Source organism: Manis javanica, chromosome 4, assembly GCF_040802235.1.
Source record: "Manis javanica isolate MJ-LG chromosome 4, MJ_LKY, whole genome shotgun sequence".
NCBI lineage: Eukaryota > Metazoa > Chordata > Mammalia > Pholidota > Manidae > Manis > Manis javanica.
Genome location: NC_133159.1, coordinates 36,864,350 through 36,887,228, shown reverse-complemented (window position 1 = coordinate 36,887,228; position 22,879 = coordinate 36,864,350). Strand labels below are relative to the sequence as shown.

Below are 22,879 nucleotides of genomic sequence, written 5' to 3'. Positions count from 1 at the left end.
CTTCTCAGTCCCAACAGAGCCTCCTGGGAGAACCTGACCTCTCCAGCCTGTTGTGGGAAACACCAAGAAATGACTACCAGTTGACCTATGAGCTGGACCCAAGCAATTAGAGACTCCCCCCCCACTTCCCCTGGCCTCAGAATGTGGGCTCCTTTGCCTTCCTGGCTCCCAGAGGCTGCCCCAAGGACACAGCCACCAGATAGTGGTGTGGTGTTGAGACTATCTGGATGTGGTTGAACCCAGTTAAGGCATCTTTATAAACGTCTAAGATTTGATGGTAAGGTACAGAGATCTACTCGTCTTGTGACCACCCAAGACAAGGTGCACATCTACGTTCCCTTATTTATTAAACCCGCCACCTGCCACTCAGGAGTGGTCTGCCTTTTTTTTCAGTCTCTCCCTACTGTTCACATAGCGGCGCCAGCTTCAGATTGCTCCTGGGAAGCTCTCTACGAGTTTGCCATCCAACATAATCCAGACTGAATGCTTCAGGAAGGGGATACAGGTGTTTGAGGGATCTGGGTTATCTCTGGTTTCTCCCAGTCCTTCCATTGCCTTCCATCCCACCAGCCAGCCTGTCAGCTTGTATTGAGGCAGACACCTGGGGGCTCTGTGAAGGTGCTAGGAACTTCAAAGGTCTTTCAAAATGGATCATCTATATTTCCCCCAACATAAGAGTCTGTGCTTTTCACTCATTACCAAACTCTTGCCCATCCTATAAAACCCAGCTCGGAGGTAAAGCAAATGACCATGTACAAAGCCACAGAGAGAGTCGCATCACATTCCAAAGAATCTTACAGACCATGATCTTTGACCACAAAGTAATATAATTAGAAGTCAACAAGAAAAATATAAACCTCTCATGGGTTAGGACACTAAAAACCACACTTCTAAATCATCCATGAGTGAAAGAGGAAATGACACTGAAATTATGAATATTTAGAACTTAACGATAAGGAAAGCAGGAGCAGTTCTGTTTCCTTTGTGAAGTCAACGTCCCCAAGCCCATGTGCCAGTAGCCTGCCTCCCTTGCCCCTCAAGATACACTCTCCACCCTCGTCCATCCAGCTATAGGCTCCAGGAGGCCTAATCTACAGGCTACATCAACAGGTTGCTTTGTCCCTGGCTTCTGGTTGGAACGGGCAAACAGGGAAACCTGGCCAGAGATTGGAGGGAGGGAAGGAATAAGGCCCTTTTTTAGCCCCGCTCCTTACAGTATGATTGCTGTGGGCTGGGTGTGTCCCTCCTCGAAGCTCCCACTTTTACCACTCCTTCCCGGCACCCCTCAGCTAAGGGTGACAGCATCAGCCCAGGGTAGACAGTGGAGGGCTGTTCTCGCCCTTTGGTGATAGGCTATCCCTGTGGTTTCCCTACCCCTCCCGACTACATCTCTAAATAGCACCTTCTTTAAACTCTTCTCAAGTGCCCAGTTGGGCTCTTCCATGTGTTTCCTGCAGATAAACCTACCTTTACAGCCTGCTCACCATCGACCATAACCGTGTTCACACTTCTAGACAATGGAGCTCTGACCTCGTGTTATCTCCATGTCACCCCCCTGCTGACCTGTCGTGACTGGGTGAGTTTCATCACTTGGTCCCCTGCTCTCAGTAAACAGTCATGTTCAGGAAAGGGTATTAATTAGGATATCAAGCAAATGAATTTGTTTTTAATTCCTTTTGCATACACTAGAGCATACAAATGTTTGCTTATAGGGAATTTGGGGCAGAGTTATGACTTAGACATTAAAAAAAAAGAACTCTAGACCAGGGCAAAAATAGGTGCTCAACAAAAACTGAATCCTCAGTTTTACAAGCTGGGATTTTTTTTTTTTGGTGGTCATTGTTATTTTTTTCTTTTTTTTTATTAAGGTATCATTGATATACATACAATCCTATGAAGGTTTCACATGAGCAACATTGTAGTTTTGACATTCACCTATAGTATCAAGTCCCCGACACACAACCCATTGCAGTCACTGTCCATCAGCATAGTAAGATGTTAGAAAGTCATTACTTGTCTTTTCTGATATATTGCCCTCCCCGTAACCTACCTATATATATGTTATGAGCTGGGATTCTTAAGGATCTGGTGTTCTCATGCCATTAAGCAAGCAGGAGATCTAGACACAAGAGGAGCCCAGTGAGGCATCTATGGGTAAATGGCCCACCTCCTGTCTCCACCCCTCCTCTTCCCCTGCCTACTCACCTTCTGCACCTGTGCAAAGTGACTTCTGCAGCCTGTCTGTCTGCCTTAGCCCTCCCCACCTGGAAGGCCTGCAACCTTCCCTCCCATCCCATGACAGAGCCAGCCAACTGGTCCCTGGGTCAGAGACTAGCTAGTGAGACTAGCTCACTGGCCAGGACCCCAGAGTTGCTGTGAGGGTATGGGGGAGGCTCAGTGTGTTGGGGTAATGGGAATTAGGTTGGTCTAATTGGTAGGAACATGCCTCCCCTTCTTCCTTCACTCCCCTCCATGACCCCTCCACAAGATCAGCAACCAGCCAGGGCAGGAAAATGGCCCTTTACAATTTGTCTTGGGCTAAGTCCCACTCTATCCCACTTCCCAGTTCTGCCAGTGGAGATTCCCTGTCTGTAACTTGCTATGTGAAGCCTATCTCCTCAAGTCCTCTTTCTGGGCCTTATTTTCCCCATCTGTACAAGAAGCATGTTGAGTCAGCTGATTTCTCAGGGCTATTTCAACCCTAAGATCTTGATGCATTGAGTGCTTGTGGGGTATCTGTCTGCTCTCGGAGGCGGGGGGGGGGGGGGGGGAGGGGGACCCACACAAAAAAGTGAGAAGAGCAGATCAGTCTCCAAGGGTTTGTATTTGGTTGGCAGGAAGGAGGGGAAAATGATATTCCAAAGGGGAACAGCTGATGGGGGAAATGGGGTGACTTTGGGTGAGGAGGAAGGAGAATCTGCCCAGCCTAAGCAAAGCCCCCAGCCATGATGTGAACACTCTTTTGGGACATTCCTTTAGTGCTGGGGTGAGCGACTCAGCTGATTCCTAAGGCATTCATTCATTCATTCAGCAACTGGGTATTCAGTGCCTGCTATGTGCCAAGCACTGTGCCAGAAGTTGAGAGTATGGGAGTGGACGGGGCAGACCTGATCCCTTATTGAGCTCTGGGACGAGTGAGACCGAGGGCAAGAAACAATTATCTAGCAGCTCTTTTGCTTCTGCTCCAGACAAAAGCCGGGCTTGTCCCCATTTTACAGTCGAGGAAGCCGAGGCTGCCTCCTTGGCAGAAGTCCAAAAAGACGCTGAGAGGGCCGGCTGCTCAGTTAGTCTTTCGCCCAAGGGGAAGCTGGAACACGGCAGGCACTTTCCGGAAGGCTGGAGTGCGAGCCCCAGGAGGGGGTCCCCTTTCCCCGCCCCTTCCCCGCCCCTTGGCCGCAGCGTGGCGGGGCCCAAGAGGGCCGGGGCGGAGCTGGCGTCGCCTCGGGGGCGGGAGGGCGACCGCGGCCCGGCTGGGAAGACTGGAGGACAGGCAAGAATCGGCACACCAGAAGGACGGGAGAAGGAAGCGACCCTGAGCGCTGGGGATGTGACCCCACGGACAGGGGAGGACCGTTGCTAACCCTCGAGGCGGACGCCGTGAGTGAGCGCCCGCCCCCCCCCCCCCCCACCCCGCGCACTGGGCCCAGTCTTGCTTCCACTTCCATTTCTTGGGCTGTCCGACGTGGCACTGTCCAGAGGGGACCTCTGTTCGAAGGCAGGCTGACAGCATTCCTCTGTCCGGGGTCCGAGGCTCGGAGCTGAGAAAGCTGGAGCCGGGGGTGGTGGCGGTGTTTGAGGGGGGCGTGTCTTCGGGAGCGGAAATGTCAGCCCTGTGCCTCTGGGTCCTTCCACCGGTTGGTCGCGGCTGCTGGGTGAGAGCGAGGAGGGAGTCTGGGAGCAAAGGGTAAGGTCAAGGGCTGGGCTTGGGTGGCCGAGCGTCGCGGGAAAGAGCGTGCAGAACCCGCCTCTACTTTTTTCTTGGACCTCTGCCCTCAGGGCACCCCCACATCGCACAGCCCTAGGTTGGATTCCAAGTTCATACTGGGGCCAGCTGCCAGCCAAGATCCTGGGCCAGGCCCCGAGGAGTGGTAGGTGTGGCTTTGGCAGGGGGCTGAAAGTCAGAAACAGGCGTGGTCTTCATGTGAGAAGCCCAGACGCCCATCCCGGGAGTGAGCCATCCCTGGGCACTTTAGGAGCAAACAGATACCCAGAGTTAGGAAACGGGCTAGGAGGCAGTGTGGCCTTGGTTCCAGGAGGGGATAGAGGTCCTGTGAGGGATGGGATGGAAGGGCATGAGAATGGGAAGTGGAAAGCGGCATGGATAGATGCCACCCAAGCTTACACTTTCCTGGGAAAAGACCCAGACCTTGAAAGTGAGACTAGCTCACTGGCCAGGACCCCGGAGTTGCTGTGAGGGCATGGGGGAGGCTCAGTGTGTTTGGGGTAATGGGAATTAGGTTGGTCTAATTGGTAGGAACATGCCTCCCCTTCTTCCTTCACTCCCCTCCACGACCCCTCCACAAGATCAGCAACCAGCCAGGGCAGGAAAATGGCCCTTTACAATTTGTCTTGGGCTAAGTCCCACTCTATCCCACTTCCCAGTTCTGCCAGTGGAGATTCCCTGTCTGTAACTTGCTATGTGAAGCCTATCTCCTCAAGTCCTCTTTCTGGGCCTTATTTTCCCCATCTGTACAAGAAGCATGTTGAGTCAGCTGATTTCTCAGGGCTATTTCAGACCTAAGATCTTGATTCTAAGCTTTCCTTAAAGCCTGAGTATCTGTTATGTCCAGGTCCTGACCTAGGCTGGGGAGTGGTATGGTAGGGACAGCAATGACCAAGAAGCAGCCTCCACCCCAGGAGAAAGAGATCTGAATTCAGTAGACAGGCCTGTGGGAGGAGGTAGCATTCAGCCTGACCATGTATAGGCAGGCAGAGAGAACAGTGTAAGAAAACACACAGAGTTGGGAGAGTGGGGGGCCTGTTCAGAGGTCAAGAAGCAGCCCAGGGTGGTTGCCCAGGGCAGAGGCACAGGAAAGGTAGGGTGACGTATGGAATGCCAGAGTGAGGGTTTGCTGGTAACTGCAGTGAAGGAGGCCATATGATGGTGGAGAGCCAGGAACCCCACCTAAAGCAGTATGAGTGGTTTTGGAAGCACCTTCCCCAAGCAAAATTCAGAACGCAGCAACAGCAGCAAATGAAGCATGGAAATCTCTTCTTGGGTCAGGAAATTCAGGTCCCACACTTGGGACTTGGGGCTAGAAGTTGAGGGGCAGGGGGTAGATGAGAAGAACTGCCACATCTTGGAGGGTTTTTCCCAAGAGGACAAGATCCTGCTGGGAGACCTGCCCCTACTTCTCTGAACTCTCCTCATTTTACTTGACTGTCCCCATCCTGGCCTGCCGGTTATGGGTACGAGGAAGAGCCCTTGTTCTAAACTTCTCCTCTACTAGCTTGACTTGTTGCCTGAGGTGACACCTCCCTCCAGCCCACATGTGCTGTGCCTTTGGTCACACCCACTGTCGCCTTGTTCCCATCCTCCTTCCCCAATCCTGTCTCAGCATTACTAGAGACTTGAGTAAGGAAAATGTTCCAGTGCAAGCTTTGAGGTCAAGCCGGGCTTTGTGGCTTATTTCAAGCCTCAACCTAGGGCTAGAGTCAGGATTCAAATTGACTAGGGTCAGGGCTCAGTCAGAGTTCAGCCTGGAGCCAGAACTCAGTGCTTAACCCACACCTTAATGCTCAGCCTGGGGTCAGTGTCAGTGCTCCATCTGTGGCTAAATTTCAGACTCAACAGGTACCTAGGTCTGCATTTTCCAAGAGGCCCCACACTCACAGGGGAGAAGAGATGACTACCCTGAGAGTCCCAGAAATCTGGCTTGTATCAGAGAGCCCTAGGAAGTTGCATGGGCCAACTCCATGCCTACTAAAAGGGTCACGCAGTTGCAGTAGAGTTGGTACTAGAACCAGGATATATGCCCCCAAGCCTGGGGCTCTGATTGTTGCCCCCAAAGTCTGTTCAGAGTCTGGGATCCTTCAATTCTAGGAGGCAAATCAAATTTGTTTGAGTTCTAGATGGGCCCAGCTGGGATCTGGCTACATTCTCCTACTTCCTGATGTCAGGCACATGGTGGGCGCTCTGGGAACTCTGCTGAGTGTCATGTGCAGGGGGAGGAGCCAGTGGCTTGTTCGGGTTTGGGGCTGGAGTAGCCTGGCTTAGGAGGAAGGATCTCCAGCCACTGTTGGAGGAAGTGACACCGTTCTAGGCCTACCATCTCCTCCTTTCCAACAGCACCTGCAGTCATATTCAGGGGCCACCCAGCTGGCTATATGAGGGCCCTTTCCTCTTTCAGGGTAATAAAAGGAAAGTACATTTTCGGTAGAAAAGTCCCTCCTGCTCCCTGGGAATCCCCCGTGGCGGGATGGATCATGGGATATCCCAGAGGAAGCCGAAGGCGGGGCCCTCCGCCTCCCCGTAGACAATGCAGCCAGGTTCTCCCACGCTGCACCAGCTGGCCTGTGGGGCCCCCTAAGGTCATTTTATCCAGGCCCCTGCCTTCTGGTGGGCGTGCCTGCAGGAAGCCTTTGCCACCTCTCTAATGGTCCACAGCAAGTCTGAAAAGCGCTCCAGGCCTCTGAGATGCAGTGAAAGTGGAGAGGATGGGAGGGCTATGGGAGCTTGACAGGGGGAGGTAGGGTAGCCTGGAAATAGAGCAGGGCTGCTGGACCTAGGGATGATTTCGATGCCAGGCAGGGGTAGCAGAGGTTGGCCAAAAGCTGAGAGGTGAGACGAATGATATGTTGGGAAGTCAAAGCCCATTTGACTGACCACTGTGTTTTCCCATACCCTTGGCTCTGGCATCCAAGTCCGTACCCCTGGACACCTGGCCTTGGATCCAGCCTGGCCATGGCGCTGTGCCTGAAGCAGGTGTTCGCCAAGGACAAGACATTCCGTCCTCGCAAGCGCTTTGAGCCCGGCACACAGCGCTTTGAGCTGTATAAGAAGGCTCAGGCATCACTCAAGTCGGGCCTGGACCTGCGCAGTGTGGTGAGGCTGCCACCTGGTGAAAACATCGACGACTGGATCGCCGTGCACGTGGTGGACTTCTTCAATCGCATCAACCTCATCTATGGCACCATGGCCGAACGCTGCAGCGAGACCAGCTGTCCAGTCATGGCAGGAGGGCCCCGCTATGAGTACCGCTGGCAGGATGAGCGCCAGTACCGGCGACCTGCCAAGCTCTCTGCACCACGCTATATGGCCTTGCTCATGGACTGGATTGAGGGCCTCATCAATGATGAGGATGTCTTTCCCACACGTGTTGGTGAGTACCGCCCAGCTGGCACATCAGGCCTAGCCAGGGAGGGAGGGAGCCGCTGAGCCCATTCCACAGCCCAGGCATTTAAATGATTTAGCAATTCTGTAAGGGGGCAGGGATTTTCATCCCCATTTTGTAGAAAAGAAAACTGAAGTTCAGAGAGGTTAAGGGAGTGCTCAAGATCAGGCATCTGATCCTGACTCCCAGTTTGGGGCTCTTCTTGTCTAAAGCTTGAGTGTCCCTCCAGGGACCATCCTGGCAAGACCTCTGTGATTCTCAGAACCTTCCAGAGCAGGCACCTCAAGGGGCTCCTAGCAGGCGCTCTGATTGGGCTGATCCGACTTGCAGCCTCCTGGGAGCTCCCTCTTACTCCAAGCCCCAGGAAACGGAAGGAGGTGAAGATGGTATCTCCTCCTCAGGGGTCTCTGAGGGCAGAATTTTCCCTGGTCGGGCCCAAGCCATTAGGCCTTTTCTTACCTCAGCTGGGCAGCCTGGACGTGTGAAGGTGGAGAGGAGAGATGAGTGATGTCACCCTAGCCCTGCTTCCCCACCCAAGGGCAGCAGGAGTGGATGTTGGCCCAGAAGCTGAGCAGGCATGACACTGTATTCATCACAGCAGCCCCACCCCCACCTGGCCTCACATTCATGGTGTTACAGTTAAAGGAATCAGAGGTGGGTGGGGTAGTGTAGCCCAGCCCAGAGGAAAGAAGTCTGAATGCGAAGTGAAGCTGGGTACTGAGTCACAATTCAGTGCCCACAGCTCCTCCCCAGAAGGTGGCCTGCCATTTCCTGCACCATCATGCCCTCCACATGGGGGGAAACTGGGCCAAGAGACAGACAGTGTGTGGAATCAGGGATTCAGAACTGCAGCTCAGGTCTCTTGGGGCCCTGGGCCCCACATCTAGATGGGCAGGACAAGTGTAGGGCACCTGGGCTGGGCCTGGAAGGGCCCACAGGGAGGTGGGACTCAACCCCACTTGAGAGCAGTGAGGAAAGAGGGCTCTTTGGAGTGAGTGGACTGGTGGGGGTCTGCACCAAGCTCTTATTCCTTTCTTGCCTTACTGCCCAGGCCTGTGAAACCCCAGGTATCTGTCCTTATCCCTGGGATGGCTCTGCCACAGCAGAGAAGAGTGGGTAGCCATCGGGTCTCCACCTCACTGAGCATGGGGGCTGTGCCGGAACTGTGCCTTCTCTACAGGTCCTGGGGCTTCTCTTGTGGGGGATCTATGGTATTTATCTCTGAGGGGCACTGCAGTGCTGTGCAGAGAAGGTTTGAACCCTGCCTCCAATCTGTTCCAATTAATAGTTACATGGCCTTGGGCAAGCGACTCCACCTTTATGCACATTTTATCCTGTCTAGAATGGATGTCATACCAGGCAAAAGGCACAAAGGACCCAGCACAGGGCCTGGCTCATAAATGGAAGGTTCTTTCTGTTATTGAATATTTGAAGGAATGAGAGTTACCTGAACTAGTTCTTGAAGATTTAGTAATTCTCAGGATTGGGGATCTGGGGGCCTGCTGTGTGAATTAACTGTAGAGAGGAAGGAGTTGGTGTGGGCCTGGAGAGGGAGATCAGGATCAGATCATGAAAGGCCTTCAGTAGGTGCCATGCTGGGAAGATAGGACTCAATCCTGTAGGCCCATGCTTTAAAAAATGGACCCCAGTTTTTGAACTCTCCTTGAAATTGTATCCAAGGATATCACGTGAGTACACCTGCTGATGCATATATTTTTGGGGAGAGTTTGGGCATAACTTTTATCATAGTCTAAGAAGGGTTGGTCATAACCCCAATAAGTTTGCAGAGCCCTGCTCAGGGTGATGGGAGAGGGTTGAAGATTATTTGTATTTCAGCAAGGGAGATTTATGCATCCTTCAAAAGGGAGGTAAGAGAGAAAGCAAACCACGATCTCTCTCTTGCACAGGGAGGGGTCCTAGACCATCTGCAGCAAAGGCTGCCTGTGTCGGGGAGGGCAGGGCTTCATCACCAGGGTGCTGATCCCCCCACTTCTGCCTTTCCCTACCCCCTAGGAGTTCCCTTCCCCAAGAACTTCCAGCAGGTCTGCACCAAGATCCTGACCCGCCTCTTCCGCGTCTTTGTCCATGTCTACATCCACCACTTTGACAGCATCCTTAGCATGGGGGCCGAGGCGCACGTCAACACCTGCTACAAGCACTTCTACTACTTTATCCGCGAATTCAGCCTGGTGGACCAGCGAGAGCTGGAGCCACTGGTGAGGCCAAGCCCCCACCACCCTCCCCGACCAGGGCTAGCCTCTATGAATTTTCAGATCAGAAGGCTACTTGCTTTAAGAAAATCCAATAGCCAAGTGGATGAATTAGGAGAAGGCAATTCATTTACAATGGATTCTGTACTTTTAGAGAATTCATTCAAGTGTCAACTTACAAACCCAAATCTTCAGCCTGTAGTTGGGGTGGGGGTGCTGGAAGAGGCTAGGTTCAGGCAGAAGAGCAGCCAGCCCTATGGTTTGGGAAGGGGCTACCTGGCCAGTTGAGCCCTGACTGACCCCTTCCCACCTGTGTTTCTGCAGAGGGAGATGACAGAGCGGATCTGTCACTGAGCCCAGGCCTGGACGTTGTTGCCTGTCAGATGGACCATCTGAACACAGAGTGGCTAGGGGAGGGGACCCGCAGGAATCTGATGGCAGAGGAGGCTGACAGTCCTGGGACCCCTCCGCACCCAAAGTCCCTGAACTTCCAGGTCTAGGGAGTCTGCACACATGTTCCCCTGACTGCTGATGAATGAAGAATGAGAGACCTAAGGGAGAAACAGAAGGAAAGGAGGAATTAAGGCTCTGGCAGGAAGCCTAGGGCTGGGGTAGGCTAAAGGGTTTCTGCTCTGATACTTGACCCATCCATGGTGTTCCCAAGCCTACCAGGGGGATGTGGATGTGGCTGAGGTGATGGCAAGAAAGATAGAAAAGAGTGAGCAGCCTGTTTGTGAGTAAGCGCATATGTCAGGGTGTATGTGTGTGTGATTTTAACTGTGGGGTGGGTCTGTGAGAGCTAGCTGCCTTAGACCCTCCCTGGCACACAGGAGGCCCTCCGTAAATGATAGGTAAATGGTTACTGCACAGAATGGTTGGGTGTTTGGGACCATCAGACCATGACCACTGTATAAGTGATGGTAGGTCAGTGTCCCCTCTCAGTGCGTCTGACCGAGTAAGTGCACAAATTGTGGTTATGGATGTAGTGCTATGTTTGAACCTTTCAGGCTACTGTCTTCCATAAGCATGAATTCTAGGGAGCTGGAGAGAGGTTGGAAGGGGAGCCTTGCCCTGGGTACCTACCCCTCACCCGTGACAAGAGACAGGTTCTGATTTGCTCAGCCAGAGACCCAGGAGTTGTCATTTCAGCTCATTCCTCTGCCTCCAGGAAGGCCTGATTATAGACAGCCTGGTGGTTGGGGATGATCCCTTATGTCCGCAAAGGTCCCTGGTCTTTAAACTGAGAATCATACACTCCAATCTAGCTCCCAGAATCTATAGACTTGGCTCCCAGGATTGAAGCCCAGCATAAGGTAATCCTCCAACCCAAAGAGCTAGTGGAGCTTGAATCAGGAAGCTCTGGAGCCTTGTCTCCCATCCCAGGACACTGAGGCCCATGAAACTAGCAAATGGACTCTTCCAGGCTTGGAGAACCACCATCTTGCAAGGATCTGCCTGCTTCCCTACCATCCCTTAGACATCCTAGCTGACTGAATCTCAAAGCATAGCTGTCCACAGAGAAACTGAGAAGCTCATTCAGCACTCCATTACTCAGCACCCCCATGCCCAGCTGTGTTCCAGACCCATGGGTGGGGAAACTGAGGCAAGGACAGGTCTGTTACCTCCCAGAGCCACCATGCTGGGAGGCCAGGACGGAGAGCCAGAAAGGATTTGAGGATCATCTGGTCTCACTCACAGAATCATCCATGTACATAGGAGGAAACTGAAGCCAGAAAGAGGGGAAGGACAAACTGTCCAGGGCCTCACAGCAAGACTTCGTGGAGCTGGAATAGAAACCAGGAGTCCTGACTCCCACCACAGGGTCAGTGTATTGCTTCACAAGGAGATGAGATGCAAGTGAAAAGAGGGTTTGACGGCCCTTCTCTGGAACACAATTGTTCCTGCTTAAAGTAAAGATTTCTGGCCTGATTCTAGAGTGTCCCACCAACTCTCAGGTGTGCTGGAATTGTCTGAACCAAGCCTCCAGAATAATGCCCTGTCCTTGGCCTAGCAGCTGCCTGATCTCCGGAGAAGCAGATGGGACCCCTGACGCCAGCCAGCTGGACCTAGGGCTGCTGCCTACAGAGAAGTTCCCAAGAGGAACATACAGGCCCAGTGGATTTGCCAGAGACTCTGGGGGTGGGGTTGTCCGAGATTCCCCCACGGAGGACAACAGATTGGATAGTGCATTATAAACTGTGGCCAGTGCTGAGGGCGGTGGGTTGGGGGTGGAGGAATCTATTTTTGTGAAACAGAGCTAAGACTTTATTGTTATTTTTTTTGTAAAATAAAGGAGGCAAAACAAAAAATAGCTGTACTGGTGGGAAGCTGAGGTCTGGGTGCCACATGGCTCCTAGGCAGGCTGTGGAAGGAACTGGGCCAGAATGGGGCAGGGAGGGCTTTGCGTTCTGAGACTGCGAGCCATGTGAAGGGCTGGCCAGTGTGGTCATGTCTGGCCCAGCTCTCTAGAGTGAGATGCCAAGGTTTTCCCAGAGCTCTAGGAATTCTGTGCCCAAACTTCCTAGGCTACTCTAGGACCCTTGGAGTAGGGAGGGCTGGCCCTTGCCTTTGGAAGAACTCAATCTCTAGGGAGAGGCTTTAAGCTCAGGTTACCTGGCACTGGCTATTCTTACCCCACCCCCTTTATCTGGGTAGTTTATTGTAGCTAATGGATTGAGGGACAGGGCAGAAATACAGGCATACCTCAGAAATATTGTAGGTTCAGCTCCAGACCACTGCAATAGAGTATTTCAATAAAGTGAGTCATATGCATTATTTGGTTTCCCAGTGCATATAAAAGTTATGTTTATACTATAATGTAGTTTACTAAGTGTGAAATAGCATTATTTCTAAGAAAACAATATACATACCTTAATTAAAACATACTTTATTGCTAAAAAAATGCTAACCATCATCTGAACTTTCAGTGAGTTGTAATCTTTTTGCTGGTGAGGGTCCTGCCTTGATGCTGATGGCTGCTGACTGATAAGTATGATGGTTGCTGAAGGCTGGAGTGGCTTTGGCAATTTCTTAAAATAAGAAAACAGTGAAGTTTGGTGCATTGATCAACTCTTCCTTTCATGAATGATTTTTCTGTTGCATTCAATGTTGTTTGATAGCATTTTACCCACAGTAGAATTTCTTTCAAAGTTGGAGTCAATACTCTCAAACCTGGCTTCCACTTTACGAACTAAGTTTATGGAATATTCTAAGTCCTTTGTTGTTATTTCAACAACCTGCATAGCATCTTTACAAGGGGTAGATTCCACCTCAAGAAACCACTGTCTTTGTTCCTCCATAACAACAACTCATCTGTTGCAAGTTTTATCATGAGATTGCAGCAATAATCAGTCTTCAGGCTCCACTTCTAATTCGTTTTCCATTATTTCCACCACATCTGCAGTTACTTTCTCCACTGAAGTCTTGAGCACCTTAAAGTCATTCTTGAGGGTTGAAATCAACTTCTTCCAAACTCCTGTTAATGTTGGTATTTTGACCTCTTTCCGTGAATCACAAATGTTCTTAATGGCATCTAGAATGGTGAATCCTTTCCAGGTTTTCAGTTGACTTTGCCCAGACCCATCAGAAGAATCATTATCTATGGCAGCTTTGCCCAGACCCATCAGAAGAATAATTATCTATGGCAGCTATAACCAATACGAAATGTATTTCTTCAATAATAAAGACTTGGGAGTCAAAATGACTCCTTAATCCATGGGCTGCAGAATGGATGTTGTGTTAGCAGGCCTGAAAACATTCATCTCATACATCTCCATCAGAGATCTTGGGTGACCACGTGCATTGTCAATGAACAGTAATATTTTGAAAGGAATGTTTCTGAGCAGCAGGTCTCAACAGTGGGTTTAAAATATTCAGTAGACCATGTTGTAAATAGATATGCTTACATATCCAGGCTTTGTTTTTCCATTTTCAGAGCACAGGAGTAGATTTTAGCAAATTCTTGAGGGTCCTAGGATTTGGGGTATGGTCAATGAGCATTGACTTCAATTTAAAGTCACCAGCTGCATTAGCCCCTAAGAAGAGAGTCAGCCTGTCCCTAGAAGCTTTGAAGCCAGGCACTGACTTCTCTCTAGCTATGAATGGCATATAGCTAAGGTGGAATCTTCTTCCAATATAAGGCTGTTTCATCTACATTGAAAATCTGTTTTGTGTGGCCACATTCATTATCTTAGCTAGATCTGGATACTTACTGCAGCTTCTAAGTCAGCCCTTGCTGCTTCACCTTGCACTTTGATATTACAGAGACAGCTTTTCTTAAATCTCATGAACCAATCTTTGCTAGCTTCCAACTTTTCTTCTGCCGCTTTCTCACCTCTCTCAGCCTTCATAGATTTGAAGAGAAATAGGGCCCTGCTCTGGATTAGTCTTTGGCTTACGGGAATGTTGTGACTGGTTTGATCTTCTATCCAGATCACTAAAACTTACTCCATATCAGCAATAAGGCTGTTTTGCTTTCTTATCATCCATGTGTTCACTAGCGTACCACTTTTAATTTCCTTCAAGAACTTTCCCTTTGCATTCACAGCATGGCTAACCAGTGTAAGAGGCCTAGTTTTTGGTCTGTCTTGGCTTTCAACAGGCCCTGCTCAGTAAGGTCAATCATTTCTGGCTTTTGAATTAAAGGAAGAGACAAGTGACTCTTCCTTTCACTTGAACATTTTGAGGCCATAGTAGGTTTATTAATTGGCCTAATCTCAATATTGTTGTGTCTCAGGGAATAGGGAGGCCCAAGGAGAAGGAGAGAGACAGGGGAATGGCCCCTGGAGGAGTCAGACCACACACATTTATCCATTAAGTTCACTGCTTTTTGTGGGCATGGTTCATGTACCCCAAAACAATTAAAATCATAGCATCAAAGATCACAGATCACAGATCACCATAGCAAATATAACAATAATGAAAACGTTTGAAATACTGAGAGAATTACCAAAATTTAACATGGAGACATGAAGTGAACATGTGGGGGACATTGCAGTTTTGAGAAACCTGGGTTGGAACATAGGCCTGAGTAACTCAAGACAAGTTGGCTATTTAGACATTCAGGGACACAGAGGGGAACAGGCCAGTATGGTTTCTAAGGACATGAACTTTGGGTGGAGCCTAGTGGTAATAGGTGGGAGAGGTCAGGATATACAGGAGCCTTCAGGTTGTGCTGAGGGATTCTGGAAGTGAGAAGAACCCGGAAGCTTGGGAGAAGGCCTCCCTCTTTAGCCTTCACCCAGACTATGAAATCTAGAAAAGCCCTGAATATCCCCCCAATGTTGCAGATTTCCTTCCATCATTGATGAAACCACTGAGCCCAAAAGAAGAAAGGGAACAAATGTTTGTCAGGTGGATGATAAAAAGGAAGTCCAAGAGACTCTTTAACCAGCATTGCTCACCAGACCCACACAACAATCCAGACAGGCAGGGGTTGGTGTCTGTCTACTTCCATTTATCCAAGGAGGAAACAGACTCAGAGTCAGGACCTGAATTAAAACCAAGTCCATTCCCTTGCTACACTTACGGCCTGGGGGTTGGGCCAGGGGGTGGTTGAAATGATAATTTATTCGCAATTGGTGTTCTCCAAGAAACGTAACTTTTAAATGTTTTTAAACTACTGCTTTACTCAAGGAGAAACTCCGTGAAATTACAGGCAATCTCAGGCAAACCTTTTAAGAAATCTTACAGAATTAGCTCTAGTTTTAGAAAAGACTGGCAGCATTTTCCCATAGTAAAATGAATTTTAAAAATTCCTCCCTGGCATGCAGAAGCTCTGGGCAAGTTAATTACACTTGGCACTCTCCCAGCTTTCCACCTTTACTTGTAAAATACACGGTCGAAGGCGCTAACCCCAAATGTCCCACTATCACGTCTGCGCAGTTCCTAAGCTCTTCCCCATCCCTGACTTATCGAGCCGGAGCAGGCGCAGGCGTAGCTCCACCTCCTGATGCCCCGCTCCCGTCGGGCCCGCCCCTCGGTTTTAGTACCGCCTCTTCCGCGTTCCCGGCAGAGTGATCTGTAGATGGGGGTGCGCGCGACCGGTGCCGCCGGGAGTCGGCTGAAGTAAAGGAGACGCGGTGAGGTTTCCCTCCGAGCAAAACGGGGCGGGGGTCTGTGGGTGAGTCAGTGTGTCAAGCAAGGTAGTCAGGGCCTCAGAGCGGCCCGAGGTGACGACCCGCCCCTCCTGCGGAAGGACGCTGAAGTGGACGCTTCTTTAGGGTTCTCCTCAGAGCTCTGTCTGTGACCTGAGCCCAGGACTCCGCCTGTGCCTAGGGTCGGGGCTGGAGTAGTGACAGGTGTCCGAGGTCGGAGCTCAGTCGGTGGCCAGTTTGAGGATCAGGCTCCACTAGGCTTATGGCTGGGCTCAACGCTCAGGCAGTCCATCATGAACAGTTTTCCATGTGAGGGATTTATAATTGTATATTACGTTATTTTAAAGTTAACTGTTTTCATGTTACAGCTCCTGACATGTGTTGGTCGCTGTACGGTGAGAGATAATCGTGTCAGGTGCAGTCTCTCTCCTTCGGGAGTTTTCTGTGATATGGTGGTAGCAGATCCAAGGCCAGTGCGGTGACAGGAATGAAGTGTTTGAAATGCTTGACTTTGGGTCAGGCAACCTTGGGTTTAGATCTCTCTTCTGCCACTTCCTAGCTGTGTGTGCTTGGGAGAGTCATTTCCCCTCTCAGAGCTTTTCTGTATAAAAAGGGCATAATTAGGGCCATTGTGAGGGTTGAATAAGATTATATGTGTCACCTGGCATGGCACTGTCACAAAATGGGTGCCGAATACATGGTAACTGTGACATGTAGAAACTAGGTCATTTTGGACTAGAGTACATTAAAGAGGTCCTGGGGGAAGAGTTGAGGTGACCTAGCCTCTGTGGGGTTTATGGGTGGAACTGACCTTGCAGGATGGGAAGAGAACTAACGTTTTTTGACTGTTGACAGTGTGCCAAGTGCCAAGCTGAGCAGTTAGTGTATATTGCTCAAATCCTTAGCCATTAGCCAGGTGCTTTGAGACCCGCTGCCTTAGCTTCAGCCCCTCTAGAGAGGGCTAGGCTGGAAGTGATATAAAGAGGAGATCCAGGGTTGGGTTTTTATAGAGAGCTGAGCCAGCAGGAGGCTTTGGTACCCCTTTCTCCAATTTCTCCCACCTCAGCTCTTAACTTTCTGTAATCCAGAGGGTTAATCAGGTTCTTGACTTTGTTTGGACACCTGTTACTCTAGTGCTGTAGAAGATTTTGATGGTTAGAGGGCCTGGCAAGAGAGCCCCTCTTAAACTCAGATTACATGAAGCTGAACCATAGCAGAGAGAAGCTATGTAAACAGCTTTTAGGGTTCCAGCACATGCTTAGGAAGTGCACGTGGTCTCCTGTTATGTGGTCCCATAGTGATTTAGTTACATGGTTCCCTTTGCATCCTCTTCATGGGTGCCCATGTGATCTTCCTGAGGTGACATCTTTGCTTAGAAATCTTCACAGGCTTCAATGGCTACTATATAGTAGAGTTTATATTCCTCAGCCTCACAGACAAGTTCCTCCATAAACTGTTCCCAACCTCTCCCCTGCCCTGTTTCCCTTTGTTCACTCAAACCTGCACCCTGTGCCCCAGTCAAAATCAGTTTTTGTTCCTCAAACATTCCCTGCACGTTTCTTTGTTTGTATTCCCTCCTCTTTCTCATCTTTCAAGGCCCATGTCTCATGTGACCTCATTAGTGAAGCATCTTTGATTCCCCCATGGATTAGTTGTCCCTTTCCATCTTCTGTAGCAGAAACTGAATCTTGAATATAGCTCCGATCACAGTCTACCTTGAAGTTTGTCACCCCATATGTACTCTGATCACACTGATGGCAAGGGACCATGTTTGTTTCATCCCTCCTCTGCCTGGCACATAGTAGGTCCCTGCAGTGTTTGTGGTCGAGTGAGTCAGTGATGTTTTTTATTTACTCACTTTGGTTCTTGTTTTATAAGCTTCCAGGTTCAGAGTGGGCCTTGTGTTTCCCTTATCTTTGTGCCTAAGGAGAACCTTTGTTTAGATTGGTGGTACCCTAATTACAAACAACAAAGGCAAGAATTCTGCACAAGGTAAGATTCTTCATTGCTGCTAGTGTTTTCAGGCTGTTTTGCCTTTGCTTTGAGTTTATTTGGAAGGGAGGCAGTGCTCTGTTCAGGGACCTGCACTGAGTGTGATACAGTTCACGCCAGGGAAAGCTCACAGGTGGTTTACTAGTCAGTTATCCTACCCTTGGCCTTGGCTCTGTCCGTTGGAAACCAGCAGCTGCAAATTCACATTTTTCCATGCCGAAACTTCAGCATATGGAGCAGACGGCTCTTTGTTGATCACAGAAAATTATACATCATTGAAGGTAGAAGGAGCTTGAGAACCACCTCTTTCTACCTCTGTAATTTAACAGATGGGGAAAGACCCAGAGAGGGGAAAAGATTTGATCAAGATTGCACAAAGAATCAGTCAGTGATAGAGTACTAGAAGTGAAAAGTCATGACTGTTTTTTCCTGCTTGTTAATATAGTATCTAACATTTATTAACATTTACAGTGTGGCAGATAATGTTTTAAGTGTTTTGTATGTAATGTCTCAAAATCTGTTTTATAGACTTAGAAACTGAGGCAGATAGACATCATTCAGATATACTTTCAGATTCCACAACTCTATCTTTCAACATGGTTTTAGCGGCAGTCATCTAACGAGTGGAGTGGAACCATTTTCCAAAGTGCTTGCTCCCATATTACCCTACCTCTGTGAGAGACATACTTGAGAGTATGTTTTCGTGTATATATATATATATATCAGTAACAATATTATACACAGTAGTAATAGTAGTATAACTCCATTTGAGTTCTTGGACCCGGATCCAATGTGTGTTAAGTATGTGGCAGGGGGTCTTCCCACACATAACACCAAGCAATTTTTGAACAGCAGCAGGGTGTCCAAGAACTCAACTCAATCAATTCTGATGCTATCTGCCCAGAGACAGCACCAGATTCCCCAGGTTAAGGGCTCTGTCCCACAAGACTGCCCTCCACCCCCAACTCCAGATGCCAGTGGCAAGCCCCAGGCAGTTAACCTGTGCTTCTGACCTACTAGCTACAGATTGGAGGTTCCCACGACTTCCGCCTTGGGTTCAATTAATTTGCTAGAGCAGCTCACAGAACTCAGGAACTCTGACGCTTACCAGTTTAATAAAGGATACCGTAAAGGATACAAGTTAACAGCCAGTGAAACATGCAAAGGGCAAGGTCCCAAATAAAGGAACGTCTATCCTGGAGTTTGGGGCCTGGCTCCGTGGCATGTGGAGGTGTTCTTGTTCCCCAACCACAGAAGCTCTTCCCGACTGAGAAGCAGGATCCAACCGAGCAGAGATCAACAGTAAGTTCTTCTCAGGGTTTTGTGTGAGGGCTTCATTGCATAGTCATGATTGATAGTTATTCGCCATTGGCTGATCCAACCTCCAGCCCCTGCCCTTGGGTGGGGGTCCAAAAAAATCTCTCATTAACATAACAAAACACCCGTTTCACCTTTAAGACTGTGCTGTTTTCGGGAACTGTGGTTGACGATCAGTATACCTGACCAAATATGTATTTCTTATGACTTATGACAAAGATGTATTTCATATAAATGACCAAGTATGTATTTCTTATGACTCATTATATTGCAGTACTCCAGTCATGTCTCCCTATATCCTGGAGAGATATCTTGAGAGGAGTCCAGAGTGTGTTGAAAGAATGGACAAAGGAATGAAGCAAGACAACATGAGGATTAGTGGATCTCAGTTTAAGAATACTAGTATACTTTAAAAATTGCATGTTTATCAGTCTAGGATATTTCCGTGAAGATTCCCAGTCAAGGATAAGATTCAATTCAAGGAACACATGTTGAGCTCTTGCTATGTACAAGACCCTGGACTGAGAAATAGACACAGTGGAAAACAGCACATTTCCTGTCCCTTATAAGTAATTGTCTTCTCAGAGCCTTCTCCTTCCTGTGTATTTGGTAAGATAGATAAGTACATAAATAACAAATCAGACTATGGTAAATGTAGTAAAGAATGTAAACAAAGTGGGTGTTTGGGAAGAGGAGAAATCAATCCCAGCATGACCAAAGTGGGTCTATAGAAGGATTCTTGAAAGTGGAAAATTTATGCTGGGACTTGGAGGAAGTTCATTCTTATGAGAATCTCCAGCTTGAGCAGTGGTTTAGAGATGAAAATGAACAGGGGTGTGTTTGTGTGTGTAGAGGAATGGAGTTGGTGAAGAAGGGAAATAAGCTGAAATGGTGGATTTGGGACATTTCTGCCAAAATGTAGAGAGGGAAGTGAGGAGAACATTAGCATTTATCAAGTGTCTGCTCTGCTTTATGACTTGCAATATGCTAGATGCTTTACATATTATAATTTTTTAAATCTTCACAGTCCTGTAATATGGGAATATTTGTCCCCAATTTAAAGATGAAGAAGCCAGACCTCAGAAAGATTAAAGTGACATTCCCAAGTTCAGATAGCTAATAAGTGGCGGAGCTCAGTCTAAACCTACTAGGGTTGGATTCAAAGATACACATTCTTTCTACTATGCCGCAAGGCTCTGAAAGCTATGACTAGGCTTTACTATGGCTGCAGAATGGAGGCTAGTCTGGAGCAAAGAAGATCACAGAAGGGAGACATCAATGTGGAGGTGGTTGGAATAGTCCAGTTCAGGCCTAAAATGTGAACCACTGACCTAATATGTAAGCTGCCTGGTCTGGGTCTGCTTGATTTGTTTAATACGTGAGCATTTTGGCAGCTCTGGCAGTACCATAAATCAGTCAGTGCCTTGCCATCCTAGAATTGGTTTAAGGAGGCTGCAGGCAACCTTGTATTTCACATGTAGGTTCTAATGTGATACAAGCAGTTGATTACAAAATTGTCTGGGGAGGGAACTCTTTTGGCACATACTGTTCCTTCATTTTCTTACCCTCAGTTCAGTAAGAATCTGTAATGGAGGAAAGAGGACTACAGTGGGAGTCAAGAGGCTGGCATTCAAGTCCTGTTTCTGCTCGTTATCATCTGCGAGTCCTTGATCTCAGCTGCTTTCTCTGTAATATGAGGAGTACTTTGGTTCACTTCTGAGATCTTTTCTCTTGCTAGTGGCAAGTGCTGCTTTGTTCTTCCTGGCTTGGGGCAGTATAAGAAGTGGCTGAGACCATGAACTGGATTCAGAGGAACGAGGGTTTAAATTCCAGCTTCTCATCCTTCTTATAGGGAGATAGTAGCTAGGTGTATAGACTCCAGAGTTGGACTGTCTAGGTTTGAGTCTTGGCTCCATTACCTGCTAGCTGTGTGACTTGGGTGAGTTATTTAACCTTTCTGGGTCTGTTTCTTCATCTGTAAAGTCAGGGTCCAAATAATACCGACCTTATGGGGTTATGAGGATAACTTAAACAGTTAGCATAGTGCCTGGCACATAGTAGGGCTCAATAGATGTTACGTTTAATAGTAATACATAAACAATTATTATTAATGTCCAGCTAGGCATTGTTTTTATAGCAAGTATATTTATTAGGGCCGTTTTCCCTATTGTTTTACTCTGACATTGTTGCCTTCTCTTTCCTTCCATTGCCCCATCAGGAAACTTTGAAATACTAGATTGCTCCATTACAGGACTGCAAAGCATAAACATGACACAGTGCCTGTTAAAACTTAGTGCTCATTAGAAAATCTTACCTGACTTGTGTTTTCACACACCTCTCCACAGTAAACAGGAACAGAGCAGCGTATTTATTCTCTTTTGCACAGCCTTTAACAAAAGTGCTAAGCAAGAACCCTCCCATTCCTTGCCATAATGTACAATGACAGTATCCCTGGAAAAGTGGCACCTAGTTTGGTTCTTCTTTCTCTCCAGCTTAAACCTCTATGGCCTTAAGCCATTTCTTCTTGTCCCACTTTGCATGAATATGGAAAAGTTCCTTCTGATCATAAAGGAAGGATGAAATCAAGATTTTCTCATGAGAACTTTTTGTGTGTTTAAAGCCAGAATCCAGTTAGGCTTCATCTTCTCTTCTCCAGGCTGAACAGCTTTGGTTTCTTTTACCTCACTCTTAAAATCTATTTTCTGTTGCTTGGATCACATTGGTCACGCTTCTTTCCTTTGAGGTTTTCTACTTCTTGGCAGTGACCCAAACTTGTGCTTAGTCTGCTAATAAGAGCCCAACTAAAACAGTTTAAGGAGGGAATAACTTCAGGTGTTTCCATTCATTCATTAACACTTATTGAGTGTTTGCCCTGAGCGAGGCCCTATGCTAGTGTAGGGTCTATGAATCAGACATAGTCCCTGTCCTGTCCCTGGCTCTTGGGGGAGATGTAAATAAAATGTTGCAGGTGCTGTGATTTAATTATGCAGAAGTGTGGGAAGCTGTAAATTGCTTAGGGAATCTAGGTAGAAACAGATAATCCATTTTGCATGGACTGTAGGTCAAGACTTTTATGGAAGAGTAGTAAGATATAATGCAGGAAAAGGTGGTCTGGGGAAAGATTGCGACATCCTTGAGTGACAGCACAGAAGCTTAGTTATTCCAGTGGCAGTGGACAGCCATTAGAGGTAATTGAGTAAGGAAATGACAGGCTCACATCTGGCTTTATGGACCAAGGACAGAGATACCACAAGCCTTAGTCTGATCTGTCCCTGACTGATATTTTCTGCTTTGAAAGTAATATGGTGGATCCCTTGTTTGTATACTCATCTTTTTGGCTTTAAAATTTCTATAGAAAGACTAGTTTTGGGTCTCATTGAACAATTTCATTCCCTATACAGCAGAAAATTCATGAAGAATGGGGAGAGAATTGGATATCTAGCCTATATAAGACCCAGTGGCAGGCAAATCTGTGTAGGTTTGATCTGACCACATTTACCCTATCCCAGTCTTAGAGGTGCAGGAATGAAGAGAGGACTCCAGGGGTCATTTGGGTATTTGGTAAAGAATGTTAAGAAGATTCAGTATGGTATTCATTGGTAGTATGAGAGTCAGAAGTTCTTTCAGAAGAGGAAAAGAGGCCCAGAGGAATTTGGAATGTTGCCAGAGGAATCAGGGCCAATCAGGCCCTTAGAATCCTGGGTCATGTACCTGCAAACCTCCACAAGTTCTCTCTGCCTTTGTACTTTGCTATCAGTTTACTCCCTCCTGCTGCCCCATTGTGATTTACAGAGGGCCATAGCTGATCTGGGGAAGCCATAGCCCAAGCTAGAATAGTAATTACAATTTTTTGAGTGCATACTGTATATCAGGCATTTGATATTTGATATTCATTAGCTTGTTTAATACACAAGAATCTTATGATGTAGGT

At 48.1% G+C, this 22,879-nt stretch overlaps 1 protein-coding gene across 26 annotated transcripts in view; it reads left to right on the top strand.

The window, feature by feature from the left end:
- The first annotated feature begins 3,435 nt into the window (after window positions 1–3,435).
- Window positions 3,436–22,879, top strand: part of LOC108404949 (MAPK interacting serine/threonine kinase 1) — a 51,945-nt gene continuing 32,501 nt past the window's right edge. For 4 of the 26 annotated variants that reach the window (XM_017672798.3, XM_073233869.1, XM_017672794.3 and 1 more), the window contains exons 1-2: window positions 15,482–15,624; window positions 17,518–17,631. Coding sequence is in view for 4 of the 26 variants with exons in the window: in XM_017672803.3 (XP_017528292.1) it covers window positions 3,822–3,904; window positions 6,865–7,322; window positions 9,348–9,550; window positions 9,869–9,898 (774 nt within the window). In the remaining 22 variants the exon portion in view is untranslated. The other 22 variants (XM_073233880.1, XM_073233867.1, XM_073233882.1 and 19 more) reach the window with 20 other exon arrangements.